The sequence below is a fragment of the Hippichthys cyanospilos genome, chromosome 8 (assembly GCF_059441005.1).
Source record: "Hippichthys cyanospilos isolate Australia breed blue-spotted pipefish chromosome 8, RoL_Hcya_1.0, whole genome shotgun sequence".
NCBI lineage: Eukaryota > Metazoa > Chordata > Actinopteri > Syngnathiformes > Syngnathidae > Hippichthys > Hippichthys cyanospilos.
The window spans coordinates 7,369,068-7,385,105 of NC_142376.1; the positions used below are offsets into that span (position 1 = coordinate 7,369,068).

The following is a 16,038-nucleotide window of genomic DNA, read 5'->3' on the forward strand; positions in this document are numbered from 1 at the left end:
ATGTACGTTGGGTTTGATTTAAAATTACACACGCACACGCCCATGTTGTGTAATTGGGTGAAGTGTGTGATTAGCCCTCTCCAACAGACGGGGATTAAGTTTGGGGAGTGTGTAATTATGAATAAAGCATACGTCAGCAGATAAATACCAGCCACCCGAGGCGGGGATGCCCTCCGGCTACCACTGCTGCGAGGCCGCCCATTCGGAGCTAGAGAGAGAAAAAAAAAAAGCGACGACGCAAGAAGCCCTCCTGGCTGCAGGAGTGCCACGACGCGGACACACGGCGCTCCCAAGCCGGCCGGCTGGGCAGCTCTTCACTCCCCCTCCTCCCCCTCCTCATCATCTCCACCCTCCTCCCGAACAGACAGCATCCTATGCGGCTCAAGATGGCGGTGCAAGCAGCAGAAAACGACGCGATTGTGAGTATTCTTGCAGCACGAGGCGGCGGTTGCTTTTTCAAAAATCGCTTCCTTTGTGTGCGTGCATGGGTTCGATTCCCGCACCGCAGCTTTGTGCACGCGGCGAGGCGTGGCGTTCTTTGGTGCAGGGGCTCACCTGGACCGCCGGTGCTCGGAGGATCGACCCACTCTGTCGGAGCCCCTTGTTATGTTCAAGCCCTTTAATTTGCTGATTACATTTTATTGGAGTGATTTGTTTTTGCAGATGGTGGAGGACGAGCAGCTGAACGACTCCCTGGGGAGCGTTGGCCTCATCTCACCTGACAAGGAGGATCTTGCACGGCTGCTGGTAGGAATCAATGAGCTGCCATGTATATTCATTCATCCATTTTCCATATCGTCTTGCCGAATTTGACTCGGGGGTGAGCTGGAGACGCCCCAAGCTGATTTTGAGTGAGGGGTGTGGTACACGTTACCTTATTTAAGAAAGTCTAACATGCACCTTTAGGAACATTTACGAGCACATTCACACCTTTAGGCAATTAAGAGTATAATAAACCACACTTTTTTTTTTTTGGGGGGGGGGGGGTAGACTTGGTGAAAGAAGTGAGGCACATTCTGGAATGGTTGGCCTAACAGGGGCGTGGTGGATATTGGGAAGATCGCGCCGCCGACTCTATGGGTGGTTCATTCCTGACCAAAATGGGCACGCGTCAGTCGTCCGACTGTGCTTGACCAGAATGTTATTATCGCTTTTGTTGCTAGCTTATTCCATATGTGTGCAGCATAGCAGCTAAATGCTGATTCATCTTGTTTGCTTTGACTAACCTTTTAGGAAGCAAGCACTAGAAAAACAAGCAAACCACACAGAAATTGGACCCAGGGAACTCATAATAGTGAGGCAGACATGTTAACCACCCAGTCATTGTGCTTTCCTAAAATCTACAGTTGTTTTTATTTTTTATTTTTAGTTTATAATGTATAATGTTGAATGTGTTTTCCTTTTTTATGTGCAGACTGTGCCCTTCAGTGGACGCATCCGAGGCGGCATGAGACCCGGGAAGAAGATCATCGTGATGGGCATTGTGGATCTGGAGCCAGACAGGTACTTTTTATTTTTCTTTAAATAAGGAAAAAAAAAAGAGTTGAGAACTTGAGTGCATTTGTTCACATTGTTATTTGTCTGACAAAATGTTGTCTAGTTAGCTAGCGAAAAAATGCATCTTTTTTTATTTTAGATATTCCTCTGATGTCACTTTAGAGCACCTCGTTGTCGACCTTGATTGCGTGCATATCATGGAGATGATGGAAGAGCGCAGGGGGGGAAACTTTTCCATCATTCAATTCATTTAATAATTTTATTGTATATGACATTCATTTTTCCTTTATAAGGTTTTTAAATACAATTTCAAATGTTAAACATTTTCTCTTCTATCTCATCATTTGGTCATTTTCTCTTTTAAACTCCCCATAGACCTGTGTTGTATATAGAATAGCATAGAATATATTGCCTTTATTGCCATGGTATAGCAAGTACAGCTCCGATTGATGCATACTAAATAAATATGAACATTAAATGGATAAATTAGAAATCTTAGAGGGTTTTGGTTAGTGCATTTTGGTGACTTTTCTTTAAATATTAGAATTCATCCTTGCATTTTAAACCTGAAAAATCTGCCCTATGAGGACCATAAATGGCCCACAGCCCTTATTTTGCCCACCTCTAATTTGAGGAGTATAACTCCTTTTGTTCTAGAGGCTGGCCAGACTTGCCAAGCCACTCCCCCCCCAACCCAATGAATAATTACTGTGGGCGCCACATGAAGATGAATGGCGACTTCTTTAAGTATGCGAAGGCAGTCAGGGCGTTCCCTCTCCAGTACGAGTGAGAGGAGGAAAAAAAAAGGAAAGAGTGGCGACTTCTGGGTGTGACTTGACCCTACATGGAAAGTTCAACGTGGAACTAACCCTCCCCGCCCGCCCTGTGGTGACTTCATCGCCTACTGTAGTTGGCCATACCCAAAGCAACCGTTCATGTTATTGATGGACTAATATATATATATATATATATATATATATATATATATATATATATATATATATATATATATATATATATATATATAATAAATGCAGAAAGTAGGAAGGACATAAACGTGCGTTTTTTGTTTTTAAAACACTGTTATTGTTCCAAAAATAAAAATCCATTAAAATCAGCAATGTTTTTATGAATTTTTGTCCTACCAAAGTACTTACGATAACCATCTCAATTAATTAACTTGACACTTTTTGAAGGGGGAATTATACTTATATTGTATTTATGCCTTCTTTACAAACTATCAATCTATCGTTAAGATGGAAGTTACTGGAAACAATATTGTATTATTTTCTTCAACTTGTTTAAAATGGGGTATCGTTTATAGTCCTTAAGGTTTCAAACATTGAGCAAATGTTTCGGTGTCTCAAGGGTTAAACAAATGCTCCTTTAGCACACCTGGATCACAAACACATATTACTAAAAGAGAATAAAGCAATACTCACATTTACTATACTGTAATCTCTTGGATATTAATTCTATATGACTGCACAGCTACGTGATTTTTTTTTTTTTTTTAACCACAAGCAGGATTTTTTTCCAGACTTCTCTGTTGCGTTGAGGTGTCCCAATACTTTTGTTCACATTTCTTATTAAGCTCGTTAGTGTCAGTATCCCGCATGTGTGCACATTAAAGCTGCAGGGTGCTTGTCCAAACGAGCAGCGGGGATTATGATTCATTGAAGCCTTCATCCCAGATTAGCCTTCAGAATGAAACATCTGGCAACCTCTGTGCTGCTGACTCCCGTCCTTCCCTTTTAACCCATCAGCTTTGACGTGAGCCTGACCTGCGGCCGGGATAAAGACAAGGACAAGGACAAGGAGGAGGCGGCGTACGACGTGGCCCTCAAACTTACCGCCCGCTTCTCGGATCGCCAGTTCTTGCGCAGCGCTCGCGTGGCCGGCAAGTGGACAGAAGAGGAGGCCTCCACCGCCTACTTTCCCTTCATCCCAGATCAGCCTTTTAGGGTAAAATGATTTTATTTGTAACTAATTTCTTCTACCAAGCATTTGAGTTTTTTTTTTTTTTTTTTTTTTTTTTGCTTTGTGAGATAGAAGTGATCTGAATTTGAGCCTGACCGATTTATAATTAGCCCATAATTCTGCGTTTAAAATTGGCAAATGGTAAAATGATTATGTATTTATCTGATTTTCACATCTCGACATTTCGCGCGATATGACCAATTCACACATTGCCACTTTCAAATCAAAAAACAAACAGTTAATTTCTAACTTTTTGTATGTTTAAGCAATCTATGGAATTTGTGACGAAGAAGACTTCCAGACAATGACCATGACCACATAATGCTTAAAAAAATACAACAGGACCCTCTTTTCAAACTCTTTGTCAAAGTTACTGTAATTCATCTTATTGTTTTAAGTGTGAAGAAAGCAAAAATAGAAGTTATTTTATCCATGAAAAATATGCTGAGAGTGAAATGACTCGTTGAGTAACCTGAATACCTCTTTAAAAAAAAATGCTTGAGCTATTTTTTTCTGCCTCTGGTACCCATTAATTTAGTCTACGCTGTCAGGAAGAAGTCAAGCAAACTGCAGAAACAAATCTTCATGCTATGCATGACGGCAACATGGCGCCTGTTTAGTTAGAAGTCCAACTTTAAAAGTAACTTTACTTTGCAAATAGCATAAGGATCTCAATGCCTTTAACTCTTTCAGTGCCATGGATGCGAATTTTCTTGTAAAATTCTAGGTTGTGTGCCTGTGAGAAGAATTCTTATCAGCTACTTTTTTTTTTTTTTTTTTGGTCATGAATGGATAGATGACATTCATGGCCAGCACTCCTCTTAATATAATCCAAATCGAACAATGTTGTCATATAATTATATACATACACAAACTGTTATTTTGCCATCAAAAGCACATTTTCTCTGTTTTTGTTAATGTTTTATAAAAGGGAAGGACTGTTGATGACGCTACAAAAAAATGTATCACTGTTGAGCAAAAAACACATCTTTTCACAACAAAGCAGATTTTCTCTTATCGTCCAAAATAGATTGTGGTCACTCAAATGACCTATTTTCAAACAGTGATTACTAAAGAACAGCATAAAGTAGAATCAAACGTTCTGATTTTCGGTAAGTAATGGAACCCAATCTTTCATATTTCTATGCACATTGTTCTGTCGGCCTTGAAAGATGCGTAAAAATGCTTGAAATCGGCTGGCACTCTAGGGGTTGCCTTTTTAGATAACACTTGGCACTGAAAGAGTTAATTTACTTTCATTTTGAAGCAGATCTCGGAAGTGTGTTACAGTTTAGCTGCTGAATTGACTCATTATCGAGACCAACATCACAATTTTGTCCTGAAATCAAGGGTCTATTGGTAGTAATTAGCGGCAGCTTCAATGTTACCAGCTAGCAGCACTAGATGCTAGCAGCGTTACCAGCTAGCAGCACTAGATGCTAGCAGCGTTAGCGACTAGCAGCACTCAACTGGCCCATATAGGCTGACAATAATAAACATTAAAGACTTAACTGACACAGTTGCTGTTCCTACTGATCACTTTTGAACAAAGTTTTTGAACAATACTCAAATGTTTTGTTTTATTGAATACCAAAGTATAAAGAATAAGTACAAAGAATACCAAAAGTAGAAAAAATATAATACACGACTAGAAAAAATCACACTAACTATACTACATCCGGTCTGTGCTCCAATTACACCGGTCTTAAAATTAGCACCAGTTAGCTAAGTAGTGCACCAGAAGTGCTGCTACTGTGTTTCAAAATAAGAGCGCTGTTGGCCATAATGCAAAACAATTTCAGCCTGGGATGGATAGATTGTCCCTAAATTCTCTTTCAGACATGTTAAGACCCCCAAAAGCTGATTCATGTGCTGCAATTGAAACTCGCATATAGACAATGAGAGCTTGCCCCTTGTTTTGCTTCCATAAAACGAAACCGCATCTTGATGACAGTGATAAAACATGTTGCGGTTTTGTGCAACACAATAATTGCAGTCCCGGCAACTGGACTTACGTAGAACTTGGACTTGCTCTTCCGTGGACACGTGTCCAGCTATCTTGTCAACACTTGGCAGCAGCTGTCTTTAGGGATTACCGCAACGATCCTATTCATTTTGTAGATAGGAACTGATATCAAATGGGTGGACAGGTCATAGTCATTTTGTTTTTGTGAGTTTTCAAAGAAACCTTTCCATTTTACAAGCCTCTTTCATAGAGAGATTGCGATAAAAATGTAGAGTTTACTTAATGCTAACACAATACAAAACACACTAGGCCGGCTTATGAAACTTGCATTGATTTCACAATGCTATTATGCTTTAACCAATGGTGCAGCAACAAAGTAGACAAACCATATCAAAATTTACACAGTCGTATATTATTTATCCTCGAGGATATAACTAAAATACAGTAAATATTGATTTGACATTTTCCTATTTTTAATCAAAAATAACCCAATGATGGGTCATAAATGGATAACCCAATATTTGGGGCACTTTGACCCAAAATTTTGGCTTGTTTTATACAAAATAATTCAATTCATGAAGTTGTCTTCTATAATATGAAACATTTTTTGGGTTGTTTGCACAGAACAAACCAGAAAGTTGGTTCAAATTGACCTAATATTGGGTCGGTTCTTTTTTTTTTTTTTTTCTACTACTAATTGGGTCATTTTTGACCCAAAAGTTTTTTTTGTGATGATCAATTGCTTTATCTTGAATTCTTTTCAACAGCCGTCCTCTAATGGGTGTATACATTCCCTTAAGGGTAAGTGAAAGCACCTCAGGGGGTACGTGAGGTTCTAACAGGACGTCTGCAGGTATCAGCAAACTTAATTTGAAGCTTTTTAATGCTGTGACAAGAAGTATATCTTTTAAATTATGAACAAATTGATTGGAACATGAAAATGTTTTTGCTGATTTTTTTTTTTTCTTTTTTTATTTGTTTTAAATAAAAAAAAGTGAATTTATAGGAGCTACCTTTTGGAGTTTCTGAATAAAATACGCCTAGAGAAGAGACAAATGCAGTTGCCAACTTCAATAAATTAGACACAGGTGGCCCTGTTTTAAGTCACGTTTTTAATCCAAAAATACTTTGCTTTGGTTAGGGAGCACATTTGAAAAAAGAAGTTTGAGAACTTCTCCTTGCTCTAACTGATGTCTATTCCATTAAAAAGTGACACTTTTAAATAGTGTTGTTTATTGTGGAATAAGGCAAGCATTTTTCCGTCACTGCAAACAGGAAATTCCACATCCATGCAGATACACACTCTTGTTTCTGCATGAGAGCAGCTGTATGCCATGAAATGATGCCATTCACGCATTTCTGCTCTAGTAATTCTTTAATGTGGTGACAAGCACATGTGGTAGCTAAGAATATACGCTCACTTGTTTAATGAGGTCCAAAACAAGAGCTGCATCCACAATGAGGCCAACATTTTTGAAATACCTCTCTGGTAGATTGAAGCTTGTGCTAACACTCTGTCCTTGCTTATGTAAGAGTATCCAGCTGATAAAACTCAGCGCCAGAAGCTGCGGTCTGCAGATTAAGGCTAACATGTTTCCTCATCAATGCAAGGACATGAGTGTGGACATGTGACATGCTTTGTTTGTTTACTGGTTTCAACTTGGTTGTTCCGTTTGCTTTGTGAGACTTCAACTGGGGGCCGCTTGTTAAATTGCATTGGAACAGGGTTAGGAAGATTGGTTTTAATTAAGAATGAATGCAAGAAGGTTTTGTTCGGTTTGCGTCAAAGAAAAAGGAAAGCAAAAATGTGTTAGGTACTTTTTCTAGCGTTATTTCATAGTCTGCGGGAGCTGTGTGCCATAATGTCACGTCATGATTGAAAGTTGACAAAAATAGAGTGACACTACTGTGGCGCTCCCATTTTAGATGTTCAGGTTCATTTAAAATAAAGACATAACATTTTTTTTCCCTTTCTTCTGCATAATCCCACTTCCATCTGCCCCTGCCATTTTTTTTTTTTATTCTAATCTTTATTTTGTGATAGAAGGTAACTCCCTACTAAATATTTTTTCACTGCAGCACACCTTAACCAGCGCAAAGCATTTTTGGACTAAAAAAAAAAAAAAAATCACCTAAAAAACAGTGCCCCACATTTGGTGTCTGATTAAGTAAACCATGGAATTACATTAAGTGCTAGTGATCTGTTTTCAAAAAGAAATAACTTAATAATTAATAAATATTTGTCCACAAAAATAATCCACATGAAGTGTCAGACCTGTTCTCAAAGAGAAATGATTAAAAATAAATATTTGCCCACAAAAATATTCAACATAGTGTCCGGTTTTGGGATTAAAGTAGAGATCTGTTCACAATATAAATCACTAACTTAATTAATAATAAATATTTGTCCACAGGAAAATGTTCAACTTTTGGGATCATAGTAGGGATGGGGGGGGGGGGACTTGACAGGTGACGAGAGGTAGCGCATGACTAATTGGATCGAACCATTGTAGTGTGGGGTAGAATCTGGCCTTCTGCAATCATTAAATTGAATAACCTACTGAACATAAATTTGTTTTATGAACTTATATTTTCCTGAAACAATGACGAAATTCAATAATTATTTTTTTGCATGTTTGTTTGTGTTATTTCAATTCTCGAATACCCCCTGAAGTTCCTTCAAGTACCCCCAGGGTTCCTAGTACCCCATTTGAGAACCACTCCTCTAAAACAATTTAACAATAAATTGCTCCATGTTCCAAATAATCTGTTCTTAATTTGAAAAGTAAAGGTGTGCAAAAAGTACTGTTTGAAAAAAAAAATAAAGCTTTAAATCTTTGATTTGTGGGTAGCAGATACTCCTTTAAGCGCTTTCTCAGCTTCTTTTGTTAAGAATCGATTGCATTAATGCCTGGTTGCTCATTAGTCAATGAGGGTCAATTTATACATGTTCATTTCTGCTCATTACATTTCTTGGTGTAACATTTGAAGCGAGTCACCATAATCAATGAGCACTTTAAAAATCATTAGCATTTGAAATGTAATTTTGGGTAAGGTTGATGTTCACGCACCATGTTTTGCATTAGCAGCATGAGGTGTATTACTCGTATGGGGAAATGCAGTTTTTGTAATTATTTTTTTAACAATAGTTCAATTTTTCATTTCATCCACTTTTTTCCTGCAATGCATTTGAAAATCCACCCCAAAAAAGAGTCCAGTGGGATAAATGTCCACTTGTTCCCAGTCCAAGCAAGTTGCTGGCAAATGTTCAACACATTTTCCACACTTTGAGTTCCGACAGTGTTATGGTAACCGAAGTGTTGTGTTTGACACAACTGCGCCTCCGCTTCCAGGTGGAGATTCACTGCGAGCACCAGAGGTTCCGAATATTCGTGGACGGACACCAGCTCTTTGACTTTTACCACAAAGTAAAATCTTTGGCCTCCATCGACACGGTGCGGATAGATGGAGACCTACAGATCACCAAGCTGGGCTAACAACACACACACGCACACACACACACATACGCACACTAAACTTGTTTGTGCGAGTGTGTGTGCATTAAGGACTTGAGCACGTGCACAAATATGCACCACCATTCACATGTTACAAGGCTACTCTGCTTCGTCTTTAAATGCTTTTCCCCTTTCTGCAAGCTCTCATTTATTCATTTTTCAGGTTTGAATTTAGCCAACCTTCTAAGTGCTATTTTCTTCCAAAAATTATATACTGTATTTTTTATGTTACTAAAGAGATAAGTTGAATTACTTACTTACATTATTTGGATGCAATATTCACATCATTACTTCAAGCCATTCACACATTTTTGTTGTTGTTTTTTTTTTTCATTTACACAAGTTTAAAGAATAATTTATTAAAAAAAAAATAATTGAAAAATTAAGTTATTGTAGAGGTTTTTCTATTTGTTTTTATAATTAATTTAAATTAAAATACTTAGTTTAATTAAATCAAGATGATTTAAATGATCCTAAATGAATTAGGAACAAAGATATTGTTAAACTATTATTTTCTAAAATTCAGTGAAAAAAAAAAAAGAAGGATTTCAGTTAAAAAAAAATGTAATCATTGTCATCATCATCAGCATATGTACTTTTCATTTTCATATTTCAATTACTATATTAAAAGTCATTTTAAAATGAAAAATTGCAAAATGTAGGTGACAGTATCTATACTTGCCATTTTCATGTTTTTGGTTTAGTTTAAAACCTAAAATATTAAATTAGAAGGTTAAAAATATTTTCATTGTATTTTTTTTCCATTTTAAATTAATTTAAAAAAATAAAAACACGTTAAAGCTTCCCGTATTTTTCCTCTCCATGTCCATATATGATTACTTTTAATGCCAAACAATATTTGAACATCTTGCATAAGATTGCATTTCAATTCTTAGGAGCACTGCCAATACAGTTACTTGCATATGGAGTTGCTCTTTGTCTAATTGGAACTTTTTATTTGTCCTTTATTGACTCCCACAAGGGCATCAACATGTTTTACTGTGAGAGTAAATCCCAGTTTAGATTTTATTGCTCTAAAAGATGACTCAAGTATTCCAGCCACGTCTTCTTTCCCTGGCCTCCCTCAGGGGTTTCCCCCCCTTGGTTGTCACGGCAACGCATGACCTAAATAGTCTAAATTGATGAAGATTTCTCGTGGGAGGCGGAAGGCAAACAGGAGGTAGAATTCTGACTGGTGGGCATTTTGGATTCAAATGAGCATTTTTACTCCTCTTTAGTCACATTTGGTTGATGTAAAATGGCAACCAGGCTTCACGTGAATAAGATATGCAAATTATCATAACCGCTGTCTTCTGAGGCGCAAATTAGTGATTTGATGTTATGAGGTGATGGTTTGGTTTTGGTTTTACCTTAAAGCAAAATCAAATTAGGCTCATCTTTTAAATGTGTGGCCATGAGAAGTCATGTTTCATACACATCCAAAAGAACGCATTCACAGCACTTCCCTTTTTCAATATTTTATGTCATAGCTTTTTTCCAAAATGGGTTCACTATATTTACAATAAAAAAAAAAAAACACACACACACACACAAGATGCTGGATACTAGTGAGGTGGAACAAAGCTAGGTAGGGTTTCAAGCATGGTTTAGGCCATGAATGTCAAACTCCAGCCCTCGAGGGCCGGTATCCTGCATCATTTCCTTTTTTTTTCTCCCCATCACACCTGATTCAAATAATGAGCTTTTTCGCAAACACTGCAAGATCTTGAAAATGATCCTAATCATTTGAATCAGGTGTGTTTGAGAGAGAGAAAGTTTGAAAACATGCGGGATACCGGCCCTCCAGGACTGGAGTTTGACTCCTGTGGACTTTACGCTTTCAAATAAGGGTTTCTTTTTAAAGTCACAGATACTTTTGTGTGTGTGTGTCATATATATATATATATATATATATATATATATATATATATATATATATATATATATATATATATATAGCCAGTTTCTTTTTCTTTTATAAATCTGTTATCAGTATGTAAAGTTTGATTAAATCAATTGTGAAACAAGGCTGTAATATGACGAATGCGCTCCACCTTTTCATGCTTTTCTTTTGACATTTTAACTAACCCTAACCCAAAAAGAAAGGCTCAAAGATGTGAAGCAAGTGCCAAAATACATGACTCAAATGAAGCTTTTTTTAATTAGCAAGGACATACATATAAAATATACAAAGCGAGAGCTAGAAGAATACCAGAATGTATAAAACTTTCAAACCCAAATTAGACATTTCTTCTTCCCTCTCTCCAGCTTCCTTTGCTAACACGGCCCAGTTCTAGCTTCTTTTTTCTTTCTTTCTTTTTTTAGGCAAACAGGAAACTCGCGTCCAGCCTGTTGCATCATTACTGCAGCAGCAGAACAAAACGTGCTCTGTGTGTGTGAAGCGTACATGGTGTTTGACAGTATTGCAGGCTTACAGTACACCACTGTAATGACACGTTTTGCTAGTTTCAAGCATTTTAACAAGCACATTCACTCATGGAAGGCAAAACAAAAACCTGAATAAATATTTGTAGTGTGTTTGTTGTTGACTTTTAGGGAAAAGGAGTGTAAACAGGGAATTTTCCATGTGATGTATTTTTGGTACTGATACACTTTAAACAGCTTGAAGGTTTTTTTGTTGTTTTTTTTTAATGTAAATTAGGATCTGATGTATGGGTTTAATTGATGCTGAAAGATGAAATGAGTGTTCCTATCCCATAGAGGAGAAGTATGTTTACACAATTGTCTTAATCTAAACCTTCCTATCTCGTTAATTTGTCCTGGTTTTCCACATCTGCAACTTTTCACTGTTGTCTTTAGACATTTTTGTACTTGGAAGGTGACCTAACAAAGTGGTGCGTTTTTTTTTTTTTTTTTTTTTTTTGTATAGTTAGTAATGCATTAATTACATCCAATGCAGGTGTCAGTTGACAGTGGTGCCTTGAGATACGAGTTTAAAAAAAAAAGTGACTCCTTTTATTTTATCTGTATACCTGTGTTGCTCCAACGTTTGTGTTCAAATAGCCATTCGCAACGCTGATACTACTTGTTCATTGCTTTTTAGCATTTGTTAGCATTCCTAAAGCAAAACTCCATGTTTTTGTCACTTGTATCTCAAGACACAGCTGTATTCTTTTAATAGAATGAAGATATGAATGTTCTCCTCCTGATTGTAATTTGATTACAAATAAACAGCTGGTGTGTTTTTCAAGCATATATCTCACACCGCTTCATCTGTAAAGTAGACGTCATGTTTTTTTTTCCCACTGATATATTTGACTTGTGCGTGCTATTGGACTTTTAGATGTACATATTTAGAAAACTGTTTTGAAATAACGGGAGGTTGAGGAACAAGCAGCGAGTATAAACTTTTGTATACATGACTAATTGAGGGATTCAAATGTGTCATCGGCATTTTATGACATCCTAGAGTCACCAACTCCATGACATGTTCTCTAAGTATTGTGTTGTTTTTATTTATTGCAGCATAGCCAGCAGTGTGTGGAAGTGTGTGCAATGAACTCATTGTAGTGTTTAGATACATATAAAAGTGTTCTGCTATATTTTAGGAGAAGCTGCAGACTTTTTTTTCTGTGGTGTTTTTTTTAAACCACAAAATCAACTGAAGTATAATTTTTTACTGCTGTGTTTTCTGCTGTGTGGTATCTCCCCCCAAAATAACCTAAAACTACTCTGCTGCTGTTTTTAGACCAGTCCCAGCTTCTGCAAATGTTTCTTTTCTCGACTTCTGCTGCTTTTGTAATAAAAAGGAAGCTTTGAAAACTAATAAAAAATTTCATCTTCTTGGTTTATATCTGTTGTTCTTTTTGAGGTTAAAGGCTACTTACTTATAATTCGTTTCTTTTACTTTTTAAAAACTACAGGGAGGTAAAACAGATTTGAGCCGTGTTCCTGCTTAGTTTTTCTTTATGCTTTTTATTTCTATCCTTAATTATTCTACATTGCTTTGACATTTCCTTTGTCAATACAAGTCAACACGACGGGAAGTTATACAACTACAGTGTAAAATCAACATCATATAAAAATAACATTTAAATAAAAATAGTTTGACAGCGAATTAAAATCTTTTTTTATTCTAATTGGAATAAACGTTAAAAAATATTTTAACTTCCTTGCTGTTTACAAATCCAAGACTCAATGTAATAACCACAATCAATCAAAAATAACTTAAATCATGGAGTAAATTCCCTTTTAAGGGACATTCACAAAAGTCAGACCTTGAGAATGCACAACTCTCATTCATATAAACAAATCTTGAAACGTTTATGTTTCTCGAACTGCCGTATTTCGTCGTTGCCGGAAATGTGTCACATTGTTTTGCTGCTGTGTAACGCATGCTAGTCATTAGCAACTCAACCAATGACTGGGACGCAGACGTTGTATTTAACAAGTTGAATATACAAAATTAAATTTATGTATGTCAGTGTCTTGTTGACATTTATTTAATCTTGTTTACGAATTGGTTGAGGGTCGTATCATTTTTTTTTATTGGAGTGATTTTTTTTTTTTCCGTTTTGGACTACGTCGCTACCCGTTGTTCCCGGAAGTGGTAAGTTTTGGTTATGAGCAGTTGTTCTAGGACGCACGTTATGTATCAGTAGCACACTTGAGCTTACGTATTTACGAAGTGGAAAGCACACTCGAAATCTTCAGTTTCAGAGGCTAAAAGTTCCGCGACAATATGTCTGGCGGGACACAGTTGGAAAATGCAAACCCTGTCATATTCGAACGGTCCGGCGAGAGGCTACAGACGGCCGCAGATGAGGACGAAGATGTCCACGACCCTATCGATGACAAGGAAATCTTTGATATCCTTTTTGGATCGCAATCAGACTCAAGTTAGAATCGGCGGTTGTTTTGTTGTTGTTTAAATAGATTGCAAATCGCAAAAGAGAGACTGTCATAATGTGGATTCGCTTTTTTTTTTTTTTTAATATTCTATTCCAACCGGAAGTGTATCGCAGTTTTTATTTGGAAAGCGTCCTCACCTGCCTTTGCACTTTAATAGTTTATAGCAATTAAACAAATGTGTTTGAAGTGACACCGTAGTATAAATCCTAACACTATATTCAGTACATAAAGTAACAAGGAATATTTTTATAAATTCATGGTTATGCGTTTATATAGGTTATGTTATTGCTAGCAAAGGATTATTACTCTGCACTGTGTTTATTTACATGGGAGTGATGGATTAGGATGAGTGATTTTCTTTAATTGATGCAACATCTGATCAGATCCATCAATGATCCAGAACATCCTCTCTCTCTGGAGGAGCTCAATGTGGTGGAGCAAGTCAGAGTTCAAGTAGGTTTTTTCTTGCATTGTCCCTTTAATATATGTTCGATTTTTGTGTGTTACTTTGTTTGATTTTTTTGCTGTGGAAGTGACCGGATAGTATTGTAATAATTTAAGGGCAAATATAAGGTAGACCTTAATTGCGTAAAAATGATCTTTTGTGGACGTTCTTCCTCCTTTTAAGCATTTACAATTGTATTTTGCCTTCAGGTGAACGATGCTGAGAGTAACGTGAACGTGGAGTTCACGCCCACTATCCCCCACTGCAGCATGGCCACACTCATCGGCCTGTCAATCAAAGTCAAGCTGCTGCGTTCGCTGCCTGACCGATTTAAGGTCCACTTCTTGCTCCTGTTTAATCCAAACACTTTTTGTGTTACCGTAGTATGTTTGTATTCATTTTTATATATTTGTAATGTATCTACATTGAAAAATAGAGGATAGTTGTTTATACAGTTCGTATAAAAAGTCTACACACCACTGTTCAAGTGCCAGGCTTATTTTGGAAAAAAAGAAGACCTATAAATAATTTCTAAACGTTTTCCAACATTAATGTGACCTATAGCCTGTACATATAAATGCAAAATACACTTACATATTTGGGTGATGGAAGATAAAAATAAAGTTAAATAATGTAGTTGCAAAAGCATGCGCACCCTTATATAATTGGGAATAGGGCTGTGTTTAAAAGAAATCACATTCGAATTCTTAGGCGTCAGCCAACACCATTTAAAAGCTCTCGCTGACACTAATTAACGTTCGGATTTTCTAGTAGACTCTTCCTGATTGTTTACACGTCCTTCCGCCTAGTCTCAGACAACTGAGTTTATAGGTTACCTTCATGGTTTCCTATGTAGAAAATACCTGGCATCAAAACAAGGGCTTCTTAGTTTCACCGTTATTGTGTGTGTTCGTGTCAAACTCCAGATCGACGTGCACATCACGCCTGGAACGCACGCCTCAGAGGACGCAGGTAGGACACATTAACGCTGTCCCGAGTGTTTTTTTTTTTTTTTTTTTAAATATTTGTGATTTTGTGGCCACAGTGAACAAGCAGCTGGCCGACAAAGAGCGAGTGGCAGCCGCGCTGGAGAACTCGTCGCTGCTAGAGGTGGTCAACCAATGCTTGTCCACCAGGAGCGTTTGAGGAACGGGAAGTTTTCTCCACTTCCACCGACACCACTGGAGCCTTATCTAATGTTGTTAAATATGCTGTAGGGGCAAGGCGAATGTCTTATTTAACTTTTAGCCACACGTTCACGAGCACTGCATTAGGCACACCGGCATCTCCTGGTGGCTAATACATGGATGACATTTTCTAAGAAAAACATAGTAACAAAGCCGTATTTTGCTTTATTCAAACAAAAACTATGCTTTTTTTTTTTTTTTTTTTTTTTACAATGTCATCCATATTTTTCCACCCTAATAAATAGTTGGCACAACTAGGAGTGCAATCTTGTATAAAAAAAATGTATATTAAAGTGATTTTTTTTTTCATTTAATCTTAAAGACAAACATTTCAAACTGGATGTAATACTCACTTGAAATTGTAGCATTAAAATATTGAGTATGCTATCTCAAAGGTGTGATTTCTTCAACGGTTGTCACACATTTTTCACCAGATTTCTAATGTACAGTGTGTGTATATGTTTTCAAATCAAAATGTTGGATTGTGGTTGCTTAAAAATCATTGATTAAACTTCCCATATTTGAAGTCATTTCACATATAATAAAAAGAAGTCATGTTTTGTAAAGAGAAAGTAC

The 16,038-nt window shown here is 37.0% G+C and overlaps 2 protein-coding genes across 2 annotated transcripts; both read left to right on the forward strand.

Annotated features, from left to right (window-relative positions):
* The first annotated feature begins 22 nt into the window (after positions 1-22).
* On the forward strand, positions 23-12,770 carry lgalslb (lectin, galactoside-binding-like b). Its single transcript, XM_088421077.1, has 5 exons — positions 23-419; positions 664-747; positions 1,415-1,503; positions 3,264-3,462; positions 8,797-12,770. Exons 1-5 carry the CDS (start codon positions 375-377, stop codon positions 8,938-8,940), a joined length of 561 nt encoding a protein of 186 aa, XP_088277203.1. The 5' UTR covers positions 23-374; the 3' UTR covers positions 8,941-12,770.
* A 734-nt stretch (positions 12,771-13,504) lies between these two features.
* ciao2b (cytosolic iron-sulfur assembly component 2B) lies at positions 13,505-15,849 on the forward strand. Its single transcript, XM_088421551.1, has 5 exons — positions 13,505-13,787; positions 14,204-14,283; positions 14,485-14,610; positions 15,202-15,247; positions 15,321-15,849. Exons 1-5 carry the CDS (start codon positions 13,661-13,663, stop codon positions 15,419-15,421), a joined length of 480 nt encoding a protein of 159 aa, XP_088277677.1. The 5' UTR covers positions 13,505-13,660; the 3' UTR covers positions 15,422-15,849.
* Positions 15,850-16,038: the final 189 nt, after the last annotated feature.